Source organism: Phyllostomus discolor, chromosome 1 (genome assembly GCF_004126475.2).
Source record: "Phyllostomus discolor isolate MPI-MPIP mPhyDis1 chromosome 1, mPhyDis1.pri.v3, whole genome shotgun sequence".
NCBI lineage: Eukaryota > Metazoa > Chordata > Mammalia > Chiroptera > Phyllostomidae > Phyllostomus > Phyllostomus discolor.
Genome location: NC_040903.2, coordinates 170414646 through 170441047, shown reverse-complemented (window position 1 = coordinate 170441047; position 26402 = coordinate 170414646). Strand labels below are relative to the sequence as shown.

General features: G+C 37.2%; 1 protein-coding gene across 5 annotated transcripts in view; it reads left to right on the top strand.

The window, feature by feature from the left end:
• The window catches only part of ICE2 (interactor of little elongation complex ELL subunit 2), a 62305-nt gene extending 43846 nt beyond the window's left edge, over positions 1-18459 (top strand). For 4 of the 5 annotated variants that reach the window (XM_036034268.1, XM_036034281.1, XM_036034266.1 and 1 more), the window contains 5 exons: positions 815-944; positions 7594-7678; positions 7929-7979; positions 11659-11917; positions 15480-18459. In XM_036034268.1, coding sequence (XP_035890161.1) covers positions 815-944; positions 7594-7678; positions 7929-7979; positions 11659-11917; positions 15480-15602 — 648 coding nt within the window. In that variant the 3' untranslated portion in view covers positions 15603-18459. The remainder of the gene's footprint in view (positions 1-814; positions 945-7593; positions 7679-7928; positions 7980-11658; positions 11918-15479) is intronic. The other variant, XM_036034276.1, reaches the window with a different exon arrangement.
• The last annotated feature ends 7943 nt before the right edge of the window (positions 18460-26402 follow it).

Here is a 26402-nt window from a genome sequence, read left to right as displayed (position 1 = left end):
GCCACGTCACTCTAAGTTCCATAAATCATGTGTTTCTCCTTCTGCAGCTGGAACTCGAGACACTGCTTGTTACGCGCAGAATTGTCTGGCAGAAATGAGATGACATGACTAACGTTATATTATTTCACAAGCATGTGTTTCCTTACATATCCTCCTTCAGACCAGTAATGGGTACAGTTGGTTTACTTAACCTGTTTAGTGTCCTGACCAGTACCCTCTAAACAGATAATTTGCCAGGTACTGAGTGTCTACAATAAAGCTTTCATGTAAATGAAGCTGAGGCATTCACAGATGTTAATGTAGGTATTAATGCTCATACATTCATAGAATGAAAACAAGCTGCTCAGAGTATTCGAGCCTTGGTAATGTGAATGTGACTAATGCTTTAAAGGGGCAAAAAAGAAATCATTTTTTTATCCTCTTGAGAATTAGTATATTTCACAGTCATTCCTTCCCGGAATCCCGTTTTTCACCTTCAGGCAATTATGTATCATAGGCTATGTTCCAAAGTTTCTGCTGTCAGATTCTCTGACAGAAGTCAAGTGTGTACATTTGGGGCCCAGGGGCAGGAGGAAGTGGAGGAGTGTTGATTGGGATGGGCTTTGGTGGGGTGGTTCAGGATCTCTTATTCAGCCTCATCTTGCCCCCATCTACCAAAGTTCCATCTATCTTTCTGTCTGAATCCTACTGTATTTGAAAGGATCAAATAAAATTACTTGAAAGTGTTTTGAAAGTGGCAAACTGTATAGGCAAATATATATGCTGTAAGTAGTAAACTAATGGAAGTTTGAACAAGTATAACCTTGCATTGCAGCAATTTCCAGTGTACGTTCTACCAAAAGTGGAGTATCAGGCTTGCTATGGAGCTGAAGCTCTGACTGAAAGCGAAATTTGTCGCTTATGGACTGAAAGCTTACTGCATTCCAACTGCTCATTTTATGTTGGTAAGTTGTATGAGAGGCTTTGCTCTCCTTTTTCATTCTCTTGTAAATACATGCTGTATTTTGCCGTGTATGATGTGCATGCATGCTTTTGGCCCAAACTTTCAGGGAAAAAATCTTTAGTTTTAAATATTTTTATTCAGTTTTTTATTTATTTAAATTTAGAAACAAAACCAATCATCATATTCCAGGGTATTATTTTGCATACAGATATTGTTATTGTTTTCTAGAGTTACGCTTTTAATGCCTAGGCATAAATAAAAGAATTAAAAGCATTTATAGTGATATGGAAATAGTACTACCCATGTATAATGTGCATCCTTATTTTTCCCTCAAAAATTTGGACAAAAATAGTGCACATTATACACAGCAAAATACAGTTTTTACCTTTTTAATATTATATTTTATTGAGTATGCTGTTACAGTTTGTCCCAGTTTTCCCCCATGCACCCCTCCACCCAGCACCCCCCACTCCCTCAGGCGATCTCTGTACTATTGTTCATGTACATGGGCCATGCATGTAAGTTCTCTGGCTACTCCATTTCCTATGCTATATTTTACACCCCTATGGCTATTCTGTAACTACCTATTTGTACTTCTTAATCTTTCTTCATAGTTGTCGGACTTCTATTCAGCTTGATTTCTGAAGGTTCTGAGTGATGGTTGTTCTGTAGTTTAGTTGTCATTTTGACGTGGCATGTGAGGAGGCGAGCTGTGTTTACCTGTGCCTCCATCTTGCCTGGAAGTCAATACATGCTTCTTAATTCAACTGTAAATGTCTACCCTATACTTTTTGTTTTCAGATTTGTGACTTTGTTAACATTCCTTTCTATTAAAACACCATTCCTACTCCAGAGTTAAATGGTAGTGTGGGACTAGCAATATCTAATGTTTTGATTTACCTCTTATTCCCTATCTATTTAGTTGTATGTGAATGTCAACAATATTATTTTATTTTTAAAATATATTCTTTAACAATATAATTAACTAGAAATATAGATGTTTTCTAATGAACTTCTTTAAAAGTACTTTTTGCTTTAATCATATATTTTGAAATATCTTTAAGATTATAATGACATTTTCAAAATCTCACATATTGATGACATTTTTTTACTCTGTTTTTGCTTTGTTGTCTTTTGGGGGTGCATAGTTAGGCAGGGATTTAATTTGTTTAGCTGGGTTCGTGTACTGTTAACGTACTTCACCCAGAGAATAACTAATCATTATTGATATTGTTCCTTTCCAGTGGAATATGCCTAATGCCACAAATCTTGAATCAATCCCAGCCATCTCAAGTTGCTCCTCCATTAAGCCATTTTCGGCCTCTGATCTCTCAATGCACTGTCTTTTTTTCACTGCTCTTGTGACTTGTTGCTTGCTTTCTACTTCATTGTTATGTTTTACACCTTTCCTGTCTTCCCGCTGAACAGTAAGCAGTTTAAGAATCTAATGAAACTCTATATTCTTGTAGTGCTCAACATAATTCCTTGTATATAATCAATGTTATGAGTGTGTTTTTCTTGCTTAATCAAAAAAGGTTACATACTGGAAAAATTTTTTCCATATTTTAGTTAACCAATATTTTGTCTTCATATTCTATGAAAGTATTAATAAGATAATTGATTCATCCTCTCTGCTTAGCTCAAAAAGGAAGTGCTAAATGCACTACTTGGTGGTACTCTAGCCCCCTTCACCCTTCATATCACAGAAGTTCATTGTAGCAGTTTTCGACCAGTGACAGCCACGAAACATACCGACAGTCCACCCGCATACCGAGCAGTTGCCATCCACATCCACTTTAGGAAAGGACCAAAGGGAAACTTATCACTGAAATCTCCTTTAATTTAAAGTACTGACAGAGAATAGATATTCACAACTAAAACATTTAAGGTTTTTTTAAACAGTAATGTAATGGCATAGATGAACAGTTCACTCAAAGGAATTCAGCTTTATGTGTCACCATAGTGTCAGGAAGACCACTGTCCTTTCTAGTACATTATCTGGTACTGTCTCATCTGTAAATTGGGAATTGCAATAATTTTTATTTAATTTAACTTTTTATTTTTTAATTACAGTTTACATTCAGTATTATTCTCTATTAGTTTTAGTGTACAGCAAAGTGATTAGAAAATCATGTACTTTACAGAGTAGTACCTCTGCTGCTTCAGGTACCATCTGACCCCATGCATAGTTATCACGATATTATTGGCTGTATTCCCTATGCTATAATATACATCTCTGTGACTGTTCTGTAACTACCAATTCATGCTGTTTCATGCCTTTACCGCTTTCACCCAGCCCCCAAACCCTCTGCCTTGTGCCAGCTGTCAGCCTGTTCTCTTGTCTATTTCTACTTTGTGTATTTTAATAATTAGATTATACATATAAATAAAATTATATTATTGTCTTCCTCTGTCTGACTTATTTCACTTAGCATAAAATACCCTCTAAGTCCATTCATGCTATCACAAAAGGTAATATTTCATTCTTTTTTTTATGGCTTAGTAATATTCAATTGTATACATATACCACAGTTTTTTTATCCACTCATCTGTTGATGGGCACTTGGGTTGCGTCCATGTCTTGGCTATTATATATAATGCCACAGTGAACATAGGAGTGCATATATTCTTTCAAATCATTGTTTCAGGTTTCTTCAGGTTTCTTCCCAGAAGTGGAATCTCTGAGTCATAAAGCAGTTTCATTTATAATTTTTAGAGGAACCTTCATACTATTTTCCACAGTGGCTGCACCAGTCTGTGTTCCCCCCAACAGTGCACTAGGGTTCCTTTTCTCCGCATCCTCACCAACACTTGTTGTTTGTTAATTTGTTGATGAGAGCCATTCTGGTAGATGTGGGGTGGTGTCTCATTGTGGTTTTGATTTGTACTTTTCTGATGATTAGTGACATTGAGCATCTTTTCATATCTCTATTGACCATCTATATGTCTTCCTTGGAGAAGTATTTATTTAGGTTTTCTGCTACTTTTTAAATAGGTTGTTTATTTTTCTGGTATTAAATTGTCTGGGTTCTTCTAAATTTTGTATATTAACCCCTTATCCGATGTATCACTGACAAATATTTGTTTTCCCATTCAGTTGTCTTTTGGCTTTGTTGGTGGTTTCCTTTGCTGGGCAAAACTTTTTTTAGTTTGAAGTAATACCATTTATTAATTTTTCTTTTGTTTTCCTTGCCCAAGGACAAATACCAGAAAAAAATATTGCTACAAGAAATATGGGAGATTTTACTGCCTATGTTTTCTAGGAATTTTATGGTTTTGAGTCTTATAATGAAGTCTTTGATCCATTTTCAGTTTATTTTTGTATATGGTGTAAGAAGGCAGTCTATTTTCTTTTCTTTTTTTTTTGCATGAATCTGTCCAATTTTCCCAACACCCATTTATTCAATAGTCTTTATCCCACTATATGTTGTTGCCTCCTTTGTCAAATATTAATTGACCATACAGGTGTGGGTTTATGTCTGGGCTCTCTATTTGGTTCTACTGATCTATATGTGTGTTTCTATGCCAATACCATGTTGTTTTGATTACTGTGGCACTGTAGTATAGTTTGATATCAGTTGTGCAATACCTCCAACATTGTTCTTCTTTCTCAAGATTGCTGAAGCTGTCTGGGGTCTTTTGTGGTTCCATATAAATTTTAGGATGATTTGTTCAGCAATAGTTCTGTGAAAAATGCATTTGGTATTTTAATAGGGATTCCACTGAATCTGTAGATTTCTTTGGGTAGCATGGACATTTTAATGGTGTTAATTCTTCCTATTCATAGACATGATATATGCTTCCGCTTATTTGTATCTTCTTCAGTTTCTTTCTTTAGCATCAAAATTTTCCACTGGTCTTTTAGCTCCTTGGTTAAATTTATTCCTAGGTATCTTTTTTTGTTGTTGTTGCAACTGTAAGTGAGATTGTTTCTTACTTCTCTTTCTGATAGTTCATTATTAGTATATACAATCAATTTCTGAATAATAATTTTGTATCCTACTTTACTGAATTCATTTATCACTTCTAGTAGTCTTTTGGTGAAATTGTTAGGGTTCTTCTCTCTATATAGTATCATGTCATCTGCAAATAATGAAGTTTAAAGGTTTTTTTTTTAATGTACAGTTTAGCATATAAAACCGCCATCATCTATATGGCTTACTTCATCTAAAGTATTCTTAAAAGTTCTTAGTAATCATTATCCTGTGTGCTGTTTGTCCTCAACAGTCTTACCCACTTAAAGCAATTCATTTTACTGTAATGGGATGGTGTACTTGGTTTCTTTGACAACTGTTTGGTGAGAAACTTACATTGTATGGATGTGTGGTTCTGTTTTCTCTGGGGGGTTTGTGTGTGGGTAAATATGTTTTGAAAGGCTATTTCTTAAAAAGATTTTATTTATTCATTTTTAGAGAGAGGGGAAGGGAGGGAGAAAGAGAGGGAGAGAACCATCAATGTGTGAGAGATACATTGATCAGTTACCTCTCACATGCCCCCAACTGGGGACCTAGCCTGCAACCCAGGCCTACGCCCTGACTGGGAGTCCAACTGGCGACCTTTCAGTTTGCAGGCCAGCACTCAAACCACTGAGCAACACCAGTCAGGGCTGAAATGCTATTTTTAAAGCATCTGTGGGTATTAAGTTTTTTTTCAATGTTGTTATATTACTCTTTTAATTTAAGAAAAATTTTGCAACAGGGAGGGAGTGTAGGAGACAGGCTAGGCCCTCATAACGCTTAGTATGGAATTCTCTGTGTAGTTATTTTTGACTGACCATATTTGATGTACACTTTAATACATACTTTGAATTAAGATTTCTTAAAAAGGTAAGAACTGTTAGTCTCTTCAAAGTCAAATTTAGTAAATGTCTAAAAAGATTTTATTATATTTAATGTTCCCTTTCTACAGTTATTAAACCATTAAAATATCTTCGTTATTAGAAATGTCATTCTTTGATGAGTGTTAGAAATGCAAAGGTGAAACTGAAACTTAGCATAGAAAAGTCTACTACTATTACTACTACTACTACTTGTTAGTAGTATGGGAAAAATGGATTTGTTGTCTTAGAAGAAAAGTATCTGGTAAAAATGTTTCTAATTCTTTTTATTAGCATAAAGCAAATGAAATGAAAGAGGGCTAGGTATGAAAATGAGATGCTAGTTATGTGCATTTTTTATTGTCTTAATGATTGGCATTGGCTTTTCAGGTAATGTGTTTTCATAACTAAATATTGAAAGTTAAAAAAGTAAAAACAAAAGCAGTATTATTTTCAGCATTAGTGAGAGTTACACTTATAAAAAGCAAATTGATGTTTTTAACCATGGTGCTGAAACATGGTTTTTGTATTGATCTAAGGTTTAACTCAGGGCTTTTATATCCTTAGAACATTTGAGGGTCTCGGTGTTGTCTCAGCCTGTTTTGTCATGGAACATACACATTACTTTTTAAAGTAGAAGCATCATCTTGAGAATTTGTCATTTTGGTTTTTGGAATTTCACAGTTATGTCACATTTGTAAGAAAGTAAAACTTTGAGCAGACTATTTTGATTTTATATATAACCACAAGAAATCTCATGGTCTGCCTTAATTAAAAATAAGTCAGATATTTTCAGCTTTATTGGGTTGTAATTGACAAAATAGTAAGATATTTAAACTATGCTTTGTGGTAAATTCATATATGTAGACATCATGAAATGATTTCTCCCATATATAGTTAATTGACATATCACCTTACATATTTATATTTTTATTTTTTTGATGAGAACATTTTGGCTCTGCGCTGCCAAATTTTAATTATATAATACTGTGCTATCAACTATAATCACCATTTATACATTAGATCCTCAGACCTTATTTTTCTTATAGGTGAAGTTGTACCATTTTACCAACATGGAACTATTTTCCTCATCCCCCTATCCGGGAGAATCACTTTTCTGCTCTCTATGAGATGGTATTTTTTTTTATTTAGATTTCCTGTATGAGTGATACCATGCAGTATTTATCCTAGTCTGACTCATTTCACTTAGCATAATGTCCTCCCTCAGGTTCTATCTCTTTGGTCATAAATAGCAGAATTTCCTTCTTTGTCATGGCAGAAGAATATGCCATTGTATATACATACTGCATCTTTATCCATTCATCTGTTGAGGGACACTTAGGCTGTTTTCATATATTTGGTACTGTGAATAAGCTGGCTTTTATAATCTAATTTTTATCTGAACCAAATATGTCTTAGAGATGTATAGAGCATGCCCAAATGAAATTTGACTTTATCTGTTTACTTTGATAATAGGTGTATATTTCTCTAAAAATTTAATCTCCATAAAATTTCAACTTTCATATCAATTAGAAACACCAATATTTTAAGTTGTTATTTTTAAATTGGGGGTTAGGGGTATATTGATATATAACCTTTTCTACATTCGGCACATTTTTTAGAAATAATACATCTTTTGTAATCTGACTTTTTAGGTCATTTTAAAAACAGCTTTACTTAATAAACTTAAAACTCCTCTTTTGGAATGTAAAGTTCATTTATAGTTATTACAGCTTTATAAAAACATCTTTAAAGAGACTAGGTAACTTGTTTTTTGGTTTTGTTTTATTTTTTAATTACTGCAATTGTTTTCAAGTTTGATATTTTACTTTAGGTCATATCGATGCATTTACTTCAAAGCTTTTCCTGCTAGAAGAAATTACCTCAGAAGAATTAAAAGAAAAGGTTTCGGCACTCAAGTAAGGTTTATTTTGTGCTCTCGTACAAGCCAATACTTGATTTTGAAGGAAGCTCAGAAAATGGCAAAAATTAAATAAATATTATAATTTAATCAAATTGGGGATGCATTTTGGTGTTCTGTGTTTTACATTGTCTCACCTATTTTTGTTGTTGTTATGGAGGGCACTTCTCTTCCTGTAGAACTGTAACTGTTAAAAAGTAAAGGGTCTTTTGTTGTTTAATTTTACATGAATGTCTTCTATTTTATAGGATTTCAAGTTTATTTAATATCCTCCAACACATTCTAAAGAAATTAAGTAGGTAAGAATTTTTTTGATAGTTTCATTGGTATTTTTTATTTTCTTTGATGAAAATTCATAGAAACTGTGAATATATGCTATTAGGAATAGATAGAATATAACCTAGAAATGTAAGATGTATTTTTCTGTGTCAAAGTTGAAATTATGAAAATAAACTAAAAAATAATGTCATTTACACTTTTCTATGAGGCAAATTACGTTGATTTCCTGTTGCCACTGTAACAAATTACGGCAGACTTAGTGGATTAAAACAACACAGATGCACTCTCTTAGGTTCCACAGGTCAGAAATCTGAAATGAGTTTCCATTGGACTAAACTCACGTCAGCAGGACTCCCATGGAGCCTCTGAGGTGACGGTCCTCTCCCCACCTTCATTTTCAGCATCTAGTGGCTCCCTGTATGCCTTGACTTGTATCCCCCTGCCTTCCATCTTCAAAGTGCACCGCTCACATTCCTGCTTCTGTGTCACATTGCGTCCACACACATTTGCAAAGCCATTAAAAGTAACATTAACAGTTCTGGGAATTAGGATGCAAACATCCTGGGTGACCATTACAACCCACCATAGCTATACTGTTCACATTTTCAGGGCAAGGAAGCAACATAGAGCTAGTGATCAAAAGCCATTAGGTCCACAGCAAATCTTAGATATGGATTCTCCACCTGATCATTTATCAGACCAATATGTAAACTTGTTATATGAACTTTAATGTTTCTTCTGTTGTCCCCTTACCGAAACATAAACTAAAAAACAATTCAAGAGTGTGGTCAAAAATCTCAGAATTTTAATTCTCCTGTTTATTATGCAACTGGATATAAGTTTTTGTATTTATAAAATGATGGTGTTGAATTCAGTAATTTCCCAGTTCTGTGATTTTGTGGCAGGATTTTTATTTTATATATCCTGTTCCTCATGTAAAACACAGTGCTTATACATGAAATTTTCCAAATGCTTCTTGAAATTTTTTATCACTATCTTAGTTTGTATATTAGTTTTCTACTGTAGCTGTAACAAATTACCACAAAATTAGTGTTGTAGAAAAACAAAAATTTATTATCTTGCAGTTCTATAAGTCAAAAGTCTAACAGGTTTCCCTGGACTAAAATCAAGGTATCAGCAGGGCAGCCTTCTTTTCTGTAAGGCTCTGAATATGGTCCATTTCCTTGACTTTTGTATATTTTAGAGGCCACGTGCATTCCTTGGCTCATGCCTCTCTTCCTCCATCTTCAAAGTTTCAAAGGCACGTCCTGGCGGGTAGGCCAGTTGGTTGGATTGTCATGCTGTACACCAAAAGCTTGCAGGTTCCAATCACGGTCAGGACAAATACTTAAGTTGGGGTTTAATACGCGTCAGGGCACATACAAGGAACAACTGACCAATGTTTTCGGTCTCTCTGTCTCTCTCCTCCCACCTCCTTCCTATCTCTCTAAAATCAGTAAATATATCTTCAGGTGAGGATTAAAAATTTTTTAAATTTGTTTTGAACAGTTGAGTCCTCCTTATATCACATCATTTCTGACCTCTTCCAGACTCACATCTCCCTCTGAGTCTTCCCTGCCTCCCTTTTCCACGTGTAAGGACTCTTACGATTACAGTGAGCCCACTAAGATAGCCCAGGAAAATCTTACTGTTTTAAAACCAGGTGGTTAGAAACCTCAATTCCATTTTAATTCCCCTTTGCCATGTAATGTAACATTCACAGATTTTAGGGTTTAGGACGTAGGCGCTTTCGGGAGGCCATTTATTCACCATGTACATTGCACTTTGTGGCACTTTTAAGATCCTCTTCTTTGGAGCATCTTTCTCATTCTTTTTGAATTCTCTCTGCTAAGCAAAGGCATCTTTACTTTTGGGAAAGTTAGTTAAGCTATATAATTTTTGTTGATGAAAGATCAATTTTTAAAATGTTATTTATTCCTACTACCAAATCAACTATGCATTTCCTTATATGAAAATGTGAAAGCGAACCAAAGCATCTCAGGTTCGATGCCCAGTCAGGGCACATACCTGGGTTGCAGGCCACGGCCCCCAGCAACCACACATTGATGTTTTTCTCTCTCTCACTTTTTCTCCCTTCCCTCCCTCTCTAAAAATAAATAAATAAAATCTTTTTAAAAAATATGAAAGTGATTGTTGGAAAAGAAATTCTCCAGAGGGTAAGAATAATTTTTTGTACCTCCTTTGTCCACACCTATTACTTTTCTACTTAAAAAAAATTAATGAGAAAGCCCAGGCCAGTGTGGTTCAGTTGGTTGGAGTGTTAACGTCGTAACCAAAAGGTTGCGGGTTTGATTCTCAAGCAGGGCCCATTCCTGTTGCGGGTTTGATCCCCCGCCAGGGCGCATATGATCACTGGTCTTATCACATTCTATCTCTTGTCTGGGTGCATCTGTCTCTCATTGATGTTTCTCTCCATTCCTCTCTCTCTAAAAAGCAATGAAAAAATGTGTTTGAAAAAAAATTAATGAAATGCAACTTACCAGGTTTGTAGGCAGATCTGTGTAACTAAAGCATGATTAATCCTTATTTTTAAAGATATATTGTGGGAAAGAACTGATGCTCTCCTTAGCACCTTTGAGCTAAGAATATAAAATCTTAAGAAAGTACAGTATATTAGCCATATTCTTTTACCTCTTTATGTTGATATACTTAATTCCTTAAAAGTTTTCTAAGAAAAAAGGAAAATGTATATTTGATATTTGACAGAACTGATTATTGTGACAGAGAGGATCATGATTAAGGGTATGGCCTGTGGAGTTTGTCTAATTTTATATCCAAGCCTTGCACTCAGGTCTTTGGGCATATTGCTTATCATCTCTAACTTCTGTTTATCTCTACTATGAGCTTAATAATTAATATTATGCACCGAAGGTTTGTTGTGGGGATTTAATAATAAAATGGGTACAAGCAATACAGTAGTTTACTTGCGATGAACATTCAGTATCTATCAGCAGGTACCTCATTATATTGTGGTCCTTTGACTGTTTCTGCTACTTTTAAAGTACAGTACTCAATGTAGTGAATGTGTCACATGCACTTTGTATGTCTCTTCACCTATTACTAGATACAAGGTAGATGCACTGTTTGTTGAATGAATTAAAATGTTCTGTATAAGAATGGCATGAAGCCCTGGCTGGCGTAGCTCAGTGGATTGAGCGTGGGCTGCAAACCAAAGTGTCGCAGGTTCGATTCCCAGTCAGGGTACATGCCTGGTTTGCAGGCCATGACCCCCAGCAACCCCACATTGATGTTTCTCTCTCTCTCTCCCTCCCTTCCCTCTCTAAAAATAAATAAATAAATAAATAAAATCTTTTAAAAAAGAATGGCATGAATGTGCAGTCATGAAATGCTTTTCCATATAAGTGTGTGTTGTCCATGATTAGACACTTAGGCAGACTATTTGTTTCCCATTAAATAATTGAAAACTTACAAATTGGCTGATAATGACAGTAAAAATAAAATACTCATATATCCTGAACTTTGGAATAAGAATGAAAATTAGTTGCCTAAAAGACATGAAAATAGTTTAAAAGACTTCTTGAATCTAATTTGATCATAAAGTTATTTTTAGAGGTGGTATCCCATTTCCGTACTGTTTTTGATTTGACTCATAGTTCATGATTAAGAAAATGCTGTTGAAGTTGACACACTGAGTTGAGTTTCATTGTGTGGATTTAGCTTGCAGGAGGGTTCCTACTTGTTGTCTCATGCAGCAGAAGATTCTTCACTCCTGATCTACAAGACCTCTGATGGAAAAGTCACCAGGACAACATACAATTTACATAAAACACATTGCAGCCTGCCTGGTGTCCCTTCCAGTCTCTCAGTTCCCTGGGTTCCATTAGATCCCAGTCTGTTGTTACCGTATCATATCTATCATGGAAGAATACCTTGTACTTTTCCACCTAAGTCACTAGGTCCCACAGCGCAACAAAAGGTAAGATCTTTTTTTAAATTAAATGTGCCATTGGGTTGTTTATTATTAACCTATTTCACTGGCTATATACTATTTCAACTTGATGTCCACATTCACCATATCAATCATAACGTCATTGTAAAAGCAATATTCATAGAGAGGATAGATAAAGTTGTATGCTCTCCTGAGTTTAGTTGCTATGTCAGTGGAACTTTCTATTTTTTGTAAGCTTTATAAGTCAACTAAAGAAAGTTCTTCTAGCTTGCCCAGTGGGCGCATGAGTGAAGAAGCATCCCCATAGTTAAGTCCTTTGTTCCTATGAAAAGCAAAGTTTGGTAATTTTTTTACGATAATGCTCTATTTCATTAAATATTTGAGGCAGTTTGCAAAAGAATACATACAATAAAATTATGATACAATTAAAAATTGACAAGTAGGCTATAGGAAAATATAAAAACTAGCATCAGTGATTAGGGAATGCAGTGCTTATTAAAAGTACAATAAAATGTTAAACACTATATTGTGTTTTGCTAAGTATTATATAACTCAGTATTTATTCAGTTATAATAAATGTTAGTCTCTTTATAGAATCCTTCCCAGAAATACCAGCTGGATGTGTTTCCTCTGTCTGAAACTTCCCGTAAGGCCATGACTAAGAAATACCCTTCATCGTGTCACTTGTTCTTTACAGCGTGGAAGAAATTCCAGATTGACTTCAGCTGTAGTAAAAGTTTTGATCCCTACAAATCAGAATCTGAATGTTCAGGAAACAAGAAAACAATGTATTTTCCTTCCCTGCTGCCAAAAATCTTTGAGTCAAAATCATTGTCTAAGTCTATAGTCTTCCCAACATGTGCACCCAGAACGTGTCACATGTGGACTGTGTGGGTGTTTCTCTGCTCTTTTTTTCTTTCACCTTGAGCAAATGTACTCAAGGCCTTTGAGAAACAGCTGGAATGCAAATGCTGAAGTTTCTAAGATAATTTAGTGAATAGGTTTTTTTAAATATATTTTTTAATTTTTTAATGTTACTATTTGGGAGGATCCTTTTGGAAATGAAAACTCCTTGCACATTCTTAGTTAACTTTGTCTAAGAAAATATATAAATGTTATTAACTAGTTGCTATGAATGAAAGAATGGAGAAAGTTCTTAGCATTTTAAACCATTTTATCTAATGTTTTGGTTACCTATTTCCAGTTTACATTTAATATAAGTTGTGATTCTTATAACCTTCTAAGGCACAATTTTCTTAGCTAATCTAAAAATAATAATAGAAAACTCTTTTTAAAGGGTTTATGTTCATTCTAGAATAATGAATTCCTTTTAATTTATAAACTCTGTTTATAGTTTCTCACCTCTAACATAATTCTCTGTGGAATGGCTCACTCCTTTTTAGTGAGAGTCAGCAGTCTCATACCTGGATGAGACTCATTCTATATATGTAGGGTTTGACCACATAAATACAAAGTTAACAATTCAGTGATATATATACTACTGAGAACTTCACTCATGTGTGTTTTTTAAGATAATTCATGCATTCAGGGACAAATACTTAGATTATTCAGGACCTAGTTGTCATACAGCCTAGCATTAAGTACAGTAGAAATTAGATAATTAATCTTTGGTTTGATATTTTCTCCAAGCCCATGAAAAGTTGGTGATCTCTGACATACTGCCCTACAATCTAGCCCTACATTTGGTGGGAATTACTTCACCTTCCTCCCTATTTCCTCTTAGTGAGGTCATAGGAATGGGACTTTCTAGTCCAACCAAGATAAGCAGAGATAGGAATTCTAACCTTAGCAGCAATAGGGGAAGACCAATGCTTCAGGAAGCTTGGGAAAGTAAGGCACTATGTGAAACAGAAATCATCTATATATTTCATGCTATAAAAACTCATATAACAAATGTTTCTGCCTCTAATGTAATCCCTTAGTTTCTAGTCCACTTGAATTGGTGTCTTATCTTTGTGTAGTGCCTTGGGCACCAGAACCCTGAGAGTATCCCAGTAGAGGCTACCTCTGCCTCCTCCTTCATAGAACAAAGCTTAATAGTGGGATCCCATTTGCTTTCTGTGCTACTCCTCACTTCTGCTTCCAGTCCTTTTGCAGTGGCTCTGTGCCTATCCCTTTTCTCCTTCAACTTCTGTAACAAACATTCATCACACACACAGTCTTACAGTGGACATTTCAGAATGCTTGCTTTCATTCTGATATATAGTAGATACAGTCATTGTGGTCAGTATACTTTTGTAGTGAATACCAACTGCGTGGGGAGTGGCCTAGATCATCTAAAACCCACAGCACTTTTCTGATCAGTATGTTACAAAAGTTGATCACATTCAGACAGACTGACTGACAGACTCAAATCTCATCTCAAGATTGTCCTTTCTAGTCATCTAATGGTAAACCCAAAAGTTCCCCTAAAGGGACAAGGTATTAAGAGAGAGAAGCTGGGGTCTGATTCATTCTCAGTGAGCCAGTATTCCTTGAGAGCAGTGCTAGTAATCTGTCTGTTGTATTAGGAATATGAGAGAGAGTGCTTGGAGTTACAGCAACACCCATCAGTCCAAGGTCTAGAGTTCACTGGACAAGACGTGAACGGTACAGGGTGGCTAGGGAAAGTAGAGGCAGATATGGACAGCTTCTGGGAAAGTGGTATCAGGCTGTAAAGTTTTGGTCCTTCTCGGTGAGACCTGGCTTTCTCTATTAACCCATTTTAAAACTTTATGCTCTCTCAGTGACCAAGGTAATGACAGCATTTCCAGATCTCATCTTCGGCATGTCTGTAGTTAGCAAGGGATTGTGTCTTAAGAATGTACCTTCTCTCTTCCTTAGACAGTGTGAGCTAGAAAGTGAGGATGAGTAGACATTAAGGTAGAACCAGCACCCCAGCTAAGTTTCTTTCCCCATTTCCCTTCTTTCTCTTTTTCATCCTTGTAGTCTCCTTTCTAATTCTCTTTTCTTTTCTTCTTCCTCCCTCCCTCCCTCCCTCCCTCCCTCCCTCCCTCCCTCTCTCTTTCTTATCTTCTCTCAGCTCTTTAGTTTTTCCCTCCTTGCTTGGGCTCTTCTCTCTTTTACGTCTCTTCCACATTTATTCTTTACCCCTCGTCTCTGTACTCTTCTGTTTATGTTGCTTTCTCCACTTTGTAATTTCTCCCTCCTCTTTATCAGGTCTGACCTTGGTGAAGTTCCTTTGCCTCCTGTCAGTTTTTATTTCTTCCTCTCTCCTGCCCTTCAGCTTTGTCATTGCAGACACATTGCTTAAAAGGCCTGTGATTCCCTCATTTTCTAATTTAACATTTTGACCTCTTCCAAATTTAACACAGAGAGTGGTTTCCCCTTAGCTTCTCTTCATCTACTTTCATCTGTCCCCTTTCCTGATTGTTACTTGAAAATTTAGTACTTTAAAACTGTGTCAAATTAAAGCTTATTTAGAAGCAGCCAGGTGGCTAGGGGTTAAAAATATATAGAGGACCATTTACAAAGAAAGTAATGCATGTGGTAATAATACAGAGTTGACTGTATATAAATATGTTGTAAACATGTTAAACTATTTTCTCTTCTTTGCTTCATCTCTTAGATTAGTGGAACAAGAATGCCTACACACAGCCGCAGGAATCCAGTTGCCATGGAAACCAAAAGCCTGCCTGCTCAGCAAGTTGAAAATGAAGGAGTGGCTCCAAATAAAAGAAAAATAACTTAAGGACTCTACCGTGGAAAATGAAGGAGAAACAGTTATAACAATGTTCAGTTTGGAAATGTTTGGGGGAAATATGCCTAAAAGATCAGTAGACAAGTTGAACTTTTTTTTAGTGTCCTTGAGAGTTCTTAGAGTGCCTTGAAAAAATTTGTTGGCTGTGTGAAGGAATGTCTCAGCTAAAATGGAATAGTAACTATACTCTTAACTTCTGATGTTTGAGGAAAATCTAGATATGTTTTAACATGATCATGGCAGGGAACTATGTAGAAAAGAAAATTATTTTTATAGTAGACCTTTTCCAAAAATTGTAAATAGAATAATTTGCTTTTTTCCAAGAGCAATATTTATTGTTGTGTGTTATATTAATAACTTGAGTTATATTATATTACCAGTCTGTTGAGGGTGGTTCAAAACATTAGATCTTGCCACTGTCAAATACCATTTTGAGCAACATGTAAACCTTGTTTCTGACCCATTGTGACAGGGTTTTTTGGTGGTGGTGGGGCTTTTTGTTTGTTTTTTTGTTTTTAATCCTCACCTGAGGATACATTTATTGATTTCAGAGAAAGGGGTAGGGAGAGAGAAATATCGATGGGAAGCATCAATCCATTGCACCCTGTACATGCCCCAGCCAGGGAGTGAACACCAGCCTTTTGGTGCACAACTTGACACTCCAGCCAACCGAGCCGCCTGTCCAGGACTGACAGTTCTGGTTGTTGTTGTTGTTCTATTACAGTTGTCCCAATTTCCTTGGTTGTGATTGTTGCAGGTTGGTAAAGTCAATACCTTTAAAACTTGGTGATATTCTGCTGCAGAAACTAAAATTTAAAATAAAAAGCTTCCTGCCTCTGAAAAGTTAAGCCACCAATTTTTTAAAGATTTTATTTATTTATTTTTAGAGAGAGGGGAAAGGAGGGAGAAAGAAGGAGAGAAATGTCAGTGTGTGAGAGATACATCAGTGAATTGGTTGCCCCTCACATGCCCCCAACTGGGGACCCGGCCCACAACCCAGCCATGTGCCCTGACTGGGAGTAGAACCAGCGACCCTTGGGTTCACAGGCTGGTATTCAATCCACTGAGCCACACCAGCCAGGGCCAAGCTGACACATTTTTTGTTGGGCAATCGTTTGTTAAAACAACAACAACTTTTATTGTGTTATAGAGTTGGCGACGAATGCCTCTGTCTCTTGGCACAAATTCCAGTTGAGTACTGAAATACACTCCTGAAAGCAAAGAGATGATCATGTTTTCCAGAAAAATCTTATTATTTCAGCTGATAAGGCTAATGTGTGGTAAAACATAAGCTATTTTTTCCTCATCTATACTGATTAATTTAAATTTTTCAGGACCACATCAATGAATTTGGAAAAAGTCATGATCAGCTGATGTTAATGTAGCTAACTTGGACTTAAGGAAGGGATGGACTTATTTAATTTTTTGTATTCATGTTGTTTAATGCCACTAAAGTTTTCAGAAATAGATGCACCATTTATAAATCCAAGACAATATTAGCTTTGTTTTTGCAATTGTTATATGTTTTATATTAATATAAGACATTTATATTAATATAAGAAATCTAGAATTCTCTAGAGTTCTAGAAATCTTTTCCAACTGTTAAAGGTGATAGTTGGGTATTTTTATCTTAAACTACCAAGTTTTATTTAGTTTAGATTTCTTCTAGGTCGTTTCTAAAATATGTTTAATTAATGAGTAACTATTAGTAAAGTTGTTTTATGTATTTTAATATATAATTTCCTCACGATCCTATTTCCTTTTTTTTAAACATTGAGCCTCCTTTAATGGACTGGTTTTTTTTTGCTTTGTCACCTACTCCCATATCTCAGAAATACTTCAGCTGTGAATCATTTGGCAGGGAACCTAGGGAGAGTCAGGGATTCCCTTGGAATTTGCTCTTTTTAAAAAACTATATAATGATTTCTTCAGACTTCTAAATACCAGAAAGTCTTGACTTTTGTTTTTTTTAATACTACTTTTTACTTAGTAAAGTATGTGATCTTGCAAGTGATTATTTTGGAATTATTTTAGCCATATACTTGAGTAACTGATAATATATTAAGCTAGTCTTAGTTTTCTACTTGTGCTTAATTAAGCCTTTATAAAACATATATTTGATCATTTCTTGTGTTCTTTTTCTTGATTTTTAGTTCTGAGAATGTGTAAGTAACAAAGTGACAGTGACAATATGAGCATTTTTTTTCTTTTAAAGAAAGAATAAGACAGACTCAGTGTTAGCATTAGCAAGGATGTGATGGACCTGGCCCTCTTTTACCTCTAGGGTGAGGGTGTAATTCATACATACCTCTTGGAAAGTATTTAATTCAGTAAAAGTTTGGGTATATCTGTGTCTCACACAGTCTAAAGTAGGTCCCCACTCATAACATTTTCTTTACTATATGTCACAGCACCTATTTGTTTACTTGACTTACTGTGTTTCTTCTTGAATAGACTACGTGCCCTAAAAGGGCAGGGGCATGTTTGTTTGGTTCACCGTCATATAACACACACCTTACACAAGCGTCTGTCACATCATTATTTAGTAGATATAACTTGGATATATGAATAAATGAACAAGTAGATAGATTCTTTTTTTCCCAGAAGCTCACATTCCAGTGAAGGACACAGCACTGATCTATGTAAATAAATGCTCCAGTAAAGTAAGATAAGAAAGCCGTTTAACCTTTCTTATTAGAAATGTAAGGCAGATTTTTCTAATATGAAAGTTGAGCTGAGTCTTTTAAAAATGAGGAGTTAGAAGGGAAGAATAAAAGATCTTCCACACAAAAAGAAGGCAGCAATATACAAAGGTTAAAGGTGGCCAGGTTGTAGGCTGTGGACATGGGAGATGAGAGAAAAAGACACAGGACAGGGACAGACATGCCATCCTGTGACATTTAAGTTTTGTCTTGTGCAAGGTGAGAACAGGTAGTGAATTTTAATCAAAGTAAATAACATGATGAGATATGTGCTTGAAAAAGCTCTTGCTGCCATTAGTCCAAAGAATGGAATGGAACTGGGAAAGACTGCAGAGAAGGAGAAGAGTTGGAAAGCATGAAAACAGGGTAAAGGCCCTGAATGGACACTCTAAGTGTAGGGTGGGCTCAGTGATAATGGGAAAAAATGACAGCTCAGTGAGATGGTTGGTAGGGAGAGCCAAGTATGGCTTCATGGTTCTCCTTTGGAGCGCTGGGTGAATGATGGTATTAAACACTGAAAAGGTAAGAGAAGGCATGTAGAATGGGAAGAATTTCTATTAAAATGTTCATTTCCTTTCACCACTTCTATTCCCTGAATTTGGGGTTCAAATATTCTGTTATGTACAGCTGCCTAATAAATTACCCCAAAACTCAGCTAGTTAAAACAAACATATATTATCTCAGAGTTTGCGTGTATCAGGAGTCCGGATGCAGCTTAGCTGGGTTCCTGTCACTCACGGCTTCTAATAAGGTTGCAGTCAAGCCGTTGGCTGAGGCTGAAGTCATTTGAAGAGTTGACTGGGGCGGGAGCATCTGCTGCCAAGGAGGCTCACTCTTGGTGGTGGTGGGAGGTGTCAGTCTCTCACTGGTTATTGACAGGAAGCTGCATCCTCACTACCTGTACCTCTACACAGATCTACTTGAGCGGCTTGACAAACAGCTGGCTTACCCCAGAGTGAGCAAGGAGAAAGCCACAGTATCTTACATCCTAGTCTTCAAGAGAAGACTGACTGCATCCATGCAGATTTGGGAATTGGTGTACCTTTGATATTTGAAGTCAGAAAAAGAACAACATATAGCAGAAATGAGTGGAATGACGAAAAGGCCATAAATGGAGCCCCAGGGAAAACTACAGTAAAAGGAGAAGTTCCATTAAAGTGGCCAGTATGGGAGTCAGATTTATAAAACAGGAAATAAGTACAAAGTGAGGTAGAAACGATGGAATTCTTCATTGCCAATTGACCAGCAAAACTTGGAAATAATTTCACTATGTGGATCTTCTTTTGCAATCACAAAGGGAATTGACATATTTCTTCATTTCCGGTTGTACTTGGATTCTGGGTTTGGACTCTGCAAATTTTTAGAGGTATAAGGAGGCGTGGGTGTAGGGTAGAGAGGGGAGAGAACACTTTTCTATTCTTTTATTAACATACTATATCTGAAATTTCTGATGGGCATACAGATAAAAATATTAAGCTGCTTGTGTGCTATAGACACATGGTATTTTTTAAATCATATACCTTAGAATATTTGATATCAAGATTTGCTGAATTTCTCATTGAGATGTTGAAATAAAGGGGATGCATTTAATTGTGACTTCCAGTCTTGCCATGTTCCTTTGGCTAATGTCCAGACTCCTTATGAAGGTATGTAAGGGCAGGTACACAGGCATCGACCTGGGGTTTGGGTCTGGTCTGAGCAAAGCTTCTGGAAAGAGCTGAGGCCCAGGTGAATATATCTAGGATGGGCCTCTAGATTTCTTCATCAAAAAGGAAGATTCTGCCAAGGGTTTGCCTTGGCATATATGTTTGCTTTCAGTATATAAGCTACTGTTAAGTAATTAAGCAAGTAGCTACAAAAGGGTTTTTTTTTTTTAATTGCTGTATATGTGTAGTACGCCTGGTGAATTCTCTGAGGTAATGGGGTAGGGGGCTAGGTGTAAATTAAATGCTGATTTGAAAGTCAGGAAACAAAGATTCTGTGGTTAGTGAGTTGAATTTCTTCTTCCCTTTTCTTGAGAATAAGCATTTCTTAGAGGGAAAAAGGAAAAATACTTCCTATACTTCCTATCCTGGGTTTTGCTTACCCCCCTTCCCCCCCCAAAAAAAACAGCACAGGATGGTATGTGCATGTTAATCCCAAGAGTTGCACTGCAGTAAGGCAATGTCATACTGCTGCAGATTTCAGGTCTCTTCTGAGCATTGCATTAATGCAACATCTGCTTCAGCCAGGCGTTGGTACCATGTGAATTAGCCATTCCTGTCCCTGCATGCATGCTTCTGCATGTAGAACTACATCTAGTTGGATTTGCTTTCACCTGTCAAAACTTTGCTTGTCCTCTATGGAAGTAATAAGGCATTTTTGAGCATCTGTAGGGTGTAATACATTATACCAATCTTTTGGGATTTCAAGATAAATACGATTGGTTTCTGCCTTATGGGGATTTCCTAATCTAGTTGGGGAGATATATGTACATAATTAGCTATAATACAGGGCAGAATATTGAAGTGGCACAGTAGTGCATAAGAGTAAGAAAAAGGGATGCTTGCATAAGAGAAACTCATAGAAATAACTTTTAAGCTGTGTTTGAAAAATAATAGTAACAGACAAAAAGGAATCAGAAATTAGAGCATAAGGGGAAATCATAGGAAAAAGTGCTGATTTTAGGAAATAGCAAATGTACTCATGTAATAAGCGTTGGAGCAAAGGACAACAAATGAGAGGTGAAGAGTTTAGAGCTTGATAGTGGAAGGTATTCACAGTTACTCCCAGGTTGTTTGATTTCATTTTGAAAGCAATCAGGACACATGTAAGGCTTTTTGAACAAGATAGCATCAATTTTAGGAAATTTACCATATTAAGGATTATTTAGAAAGGAGAAAGTCTTATAATAAGGAGACATTAACTATACAAATAGCAGGCAGATGGTAAAGATGTAAATTGGAAAGTCACTTAAAAGTTAGTAGCTATCAGAGTTAACTCTGCCCCCAAAATGAGTATCTACCACATGTAACATTGAGTCTCAACTAGGTAACAGTAGGTGTTGGGAACACAAGCTGAATGGAAGATGTGGCACATGAAACAACGTGTGTGTGGAATTAGGAAATGAGAGGTTTCAGAGAGCTTTAGCCTGAGTGCTGCTGCTGGCAAATGGAAATGTCAGAGGAAGAATGTGGATGGGGTGAAAAGACAACCAGCAGTGTTCTCAACCAACAGTCAGCCGTACAGTTAAGGCAATGTCCTATAGACTGAAAACAGGGTCTGGAACTTGGTGCAGAAAAATTGATAGTGAGGTTTGGGAGCCCATCCACCAGATAATTGGGGCTAACTTTTTTTTTCTTTTTTCCCTGTTCTTTCTCTCCCCCTCTTTTTGGGAGGACTAGGAGTTTGGTTACATACCCAGTTAACTGAGCAAATAAATGCATTGAGAATAATGGGAAAGGGAAAGGCAAGAATAAACCCTGTGATGTTGGTTTGGAACTGGGAGTATCAGAATGAACTCATGGTACTTACCATATACACAGAGAAAGATGAAGAAACACAGTTCTGTGTGTGTACACATGCACACATATTTTCTAATTCTGCTGACAGGATCTAGAAGCAATGATGTTCTAGTAGCAATAGCGCACCTGGCACCCAGATCTTGGGTCCTAAATCCCGTTCTCCACTAAAAGAAGTAAGGGCTCCTTGGAGAAATGACTAATTCTAAGACCAAGGCAGGGAAATTATGTCATCTTGTAACAAAGTAAGAAAGTACTCAAAGAATGGTGGGATGTCAAAAGAATATGGGAGCTAGCTTGAATGAAAATTTGAGTATCAAATAATGATAATGGTGGATTGGAATCCTTTGAGTAAAATAGTCATCCACAAGCCCACATTGGTATCAGTGAATAGAGAATGAAGAGAACATTCTGTCCTACAGTAGAATTCCAACCCATAAGTCTAGAGGGAATGATGGAATTAGAAAAATCACCAATTTGCAGCCATTATAATTTAACTATTTACCTAAGAATCATCAAAGATTCTAAATGCAGTGGGTCAAAATTTGATGGCAAATAGGAACATTTACGCAGTATTAAAGAATCTCTCTACAAGATAGTTACTAATTTATTAAGTATAACATTAGTTAACTTGATGCTGAAGAACCCTAGCAGAAACTATTTTAACCAAGTGACTGAAGTTAATATTACCAGTAATGAGACAAATCAACAATGTGTGTTTCTTGGTACACACCAAGAAGAGCACAATGTGACTTTTGTGATGTATTCCTGCCATGAGGAAATACCAGAGAAATTCAGAGGAATTGGTCTCTAGAGTAATCAGTTAGCAATCTTCAAAATGTCAGGGTTGTGAAAGACAGAAACCTGGCAGGAATGTTTGACTTAAAGATTAACCGAATGTGATTCATGCTCCTGGTCTGGATCCTAGTCCCCTGAAGGGCATTATCAGGACAATCGGTTGAACTGGAATGGAGGCGTGTGGGTGATGTGACAGTAAGGTATGGATATTAATTTCCTGATTTGATGTGGTCATGTCAGAGCTGCACTGTACTTAGGAAATAAACACTGAGGTCTACATTAATAATGGGGTATTGTGTCTGCAAGTGACTCTGAAATTGGAGGCCTTAGGCAGCGAAATGTTAACAGGAAGTCTTGAAAGGATGATACAGGAGCTGTGTATACTATTTCTGTAACTTTCATATAAATTTGAGATGATCTCAGAATAAACACTGTAGGAGGGGTATAATTCACAGTATCAGGTACTACAGGGGAGTTACGAAGGACAAAGGCTGGAGGGAAAAAAAGGCTTGGATTCAAAAGTCAGACATAAAGACAGAAGCGTTGAAATGAAATGAGGAAATCAGATTCCTGTTTTTAGGGTCCAGGGCATAAAAGTTTCCTCACGACTCAAATCTCTAAAAGCCGTTTCTCCTTTGAATTCCTGCAATACTTACTAAAATAGCACAAATTCTGAATCTCAGATGTTATCCTACCTTATTCTCCTTTGAGGATTGTATGTATATCCCTAAACAGATCGTACACTTCTCAAGGGCAATGGTTGTGTCTGTATACAGCTGTGTATATAACCCAAATCCAATTCCAGGGGTAGGCGGCCTCCAGATGCTCCATCACCATGTATTACATTGTGCTGATTCCTCAGAGCCCTCCATACACCAGCATGTGTCTGGGTCGTCCCCTCCTCAATCTGAGGCCTCACCGCTCACAAGGGCAGGTCTGTGGGCAGCTGGGAACCCTGCACAAAAAAGTGAATTTTTAAAACGTATCGTTTATTAAAGGCAACACCAGTCACCCCGAAAAAAAGAATAAAGCTCTATATTTTGGATACATTTTACAACACTGCCTAACTCATTTAATGTTATGCTCATGTAAGAATAACAAAAAATACAAATTTAGTTTAGGTTTAACAATTCAGAAGTTAGTATCTCTCAAAATCTCTTAAAAACATTCTACCTGGCAACCAAAACTTTGTCTGAAGAAGCCTGCGACTCTTCCTGGAGCAGAAACAAAACAAAACAAAACCCCCTACCAAAGGGAAACCCATGCCCAAGTTGCCTGTGCTCCAAAAAGAAGCCCGTGTTACACAGCTCTGCAGGGGGTGCCTTCCGAAGCGGGCAGACCCAGGCTATCCGAAGTTTAGCAAGCTGGACTTGCGACAGACCTCTCTCCAACCTAGGCCCCTGAGCTAACTGTAAAGTTTTTTGCTTTAGCCTCTTAGATTGAGACTCCAAATAAATGAGGAGGACATTGTGTCCAGGAACAGTCTTACTGTCGAACCCTCCCTGAAACATTTAAATTTGCTCCTAAAGTTTTCAGCTGAAAATGAGATATGAGTTCAGAAAAAAAAAATCAAGTAATTATCATCTCTAACTGAATGAGAAAGTTCACATTTCTGCACAACTAAGAAATGGGATGTATTTTACAGAGTTTGTGTTTTATTTTTAACTAGTTCACTATGGATCCCAACAATATGCAAAGAGCAGTTTTACTAATGTGAAAAACAAATAATGGAATACATTTTGCAAGTACAGTGTCTGCCCTCTGCCCCACTGAGAGTGCTACATACTTTAGTTTCCCAAGTGCCACAGCGGGCAGCTGGAAGTAGTTTCTGTCCAATTCCAACATGCTGTCTCAAAGAATTGCACGATGAGTTCTTCCGAGTTCAGGAAGAGGGTGAAGAAAACTGAAATCACAGTGCATTAGGCTGGAAGGTCTCTCTCTGCATGTGTGCACACGTTGGGAGGCTAATAAAGTAGTAGGTCAGTCCCTAATTCAGTCTGGCTTTTTTTAATGCTACACTCTAGTGCCTGAAAACTTTTGCTCTTAAGGAGCAAGGACTCTGTAACTTAGTAAGTGCCTAAGGCCAGAATGTCATTTTGCATACCAGGGAGTGCTGAGGTTGCTGTCAGCCAGGCCTTCTGCCTCCCTGGAGCCCATGCTAGAGTTAATTCATATCCAGCAGTTGGGGACGTCTTCAGAATGTTAAAGACTGTCAGCTGCAACTTGAGAAGTATGAGAGGTTGGGTCTTACAAGGAGCCAGCTCACAGCTGGAACTTGTTGGAAGAGGCACTGGAGGTGGGGAGGTTTGGGGTGAGTACTGCGTAGGAGTCTGAACATCATTTGCTAAGGCCTTACCTTTCCCCTCTTTGAGCCAAGGTCTTTTCACCTGTACAATTCAGATATTTATGCTTTCCCAGAATATTCTCCAGGCTCTAGTGGCCCTCCAATAAATAATGGATATCAAAGTTCTTTTAAACTGCAACTCACTGTGTGAGTGTGAAGTATTGTCAGGTTAAATCAGTGAGAGATGTCATTTGAGTTAAACTTGAAAGGAGTTTCCAGACTGGAAGGAACATTTCAATGTTGCAGAGGTGCAGGCACATGCGGCATGTTGGAATAGCAGGTCATCCAGGCGGCTGAGAGCTGGCCAGGGTGCCTGTGGTGAGGGGATCCAAAGGAGCTGAACAAAGCGTGCTGGAGAGAACTCAATACAAAGTCCTGGGTGCCTTATTAGAGACTGAGGGTGTTGTCTTGAACTAGCAAGTCATCCAAAGTGTTTTCATGAGGGTGGCCACGGAGGGGGCAGCGTGGTTAGAATTCTGTGATGGAAAGCATGGCTATAATATGTAGGCTAGATCTGGGGGTGGAATGGAAACTAGGGAAGTCTAAAGGCAGGGACATCAGTGGAGGTTGTTTTTCAACCTAAACAAAAACCCGTAGTGATCAGTTTTACTTGAAAATCTGTCATCTTTGTTTCTGCATTATTAAATACACCTGCCATGCTGGGGAGAGTGTGGAGAAGACAACGAGATCTTAAGTCTACTGGCGTTGGACTTAATAGGGCACTAAGTGCTGCAGGTCCTCACCGAGCTGGGTCAGATGCCGCTCCTTCCTCTACAGCCCAAAGCTACATGGAGGAGGAAGGGTATCTCTGCAAAAATTAATCTTTGGGGGAATTAAACTCCAATTATATTATTTGGAAGTGGACCCTGAATCCATGGGGAAAAACGTTCATACCCTCCCAAGAAAGTCACTTAGAAAAGATGGTTAACTCTAAATGCTATTTTGACCTAGTTGGTCTCTCTCCTAACCTTTTAAAATGAGGACTCCAGAATACAGGAAAGAAAAAGGAAGTGAGCCAAGCCCTGAGCCCAGAGGCCCAACCGGAAACCCAAAGTGCCCTCCGTTGAGGAGCTTGAGGATCAAAGTAAGTCATGCCATGAGCTCCTCCCAAAAATGTTTTAATGTTTGTGTGATATTTATGTTAATGTTCAAATGTTTAAAATGCATACTACAGCCTCGAAAGAGAAAATGTGGCTTAACCAGTTAAAACAATAGTAACGTGGAGAACGGCGCTGCCAGCCCATGTGGGTCTCAGCTGTTCCTTCTCAGCTTGGTGTCATTGAGATGAATGCCTCATGTATTTTTTTTAACACTACAAGAGAGATAACTTCATTACTTGCATAATGTATTAACAGACTGATTTGTGAAAAGGCAAACAAGCAATGTTCACGGTCCTGCGGACGATTTCAGTTTTTGAAGGAAGAACAACACTGCCGGTGCGGGGAGG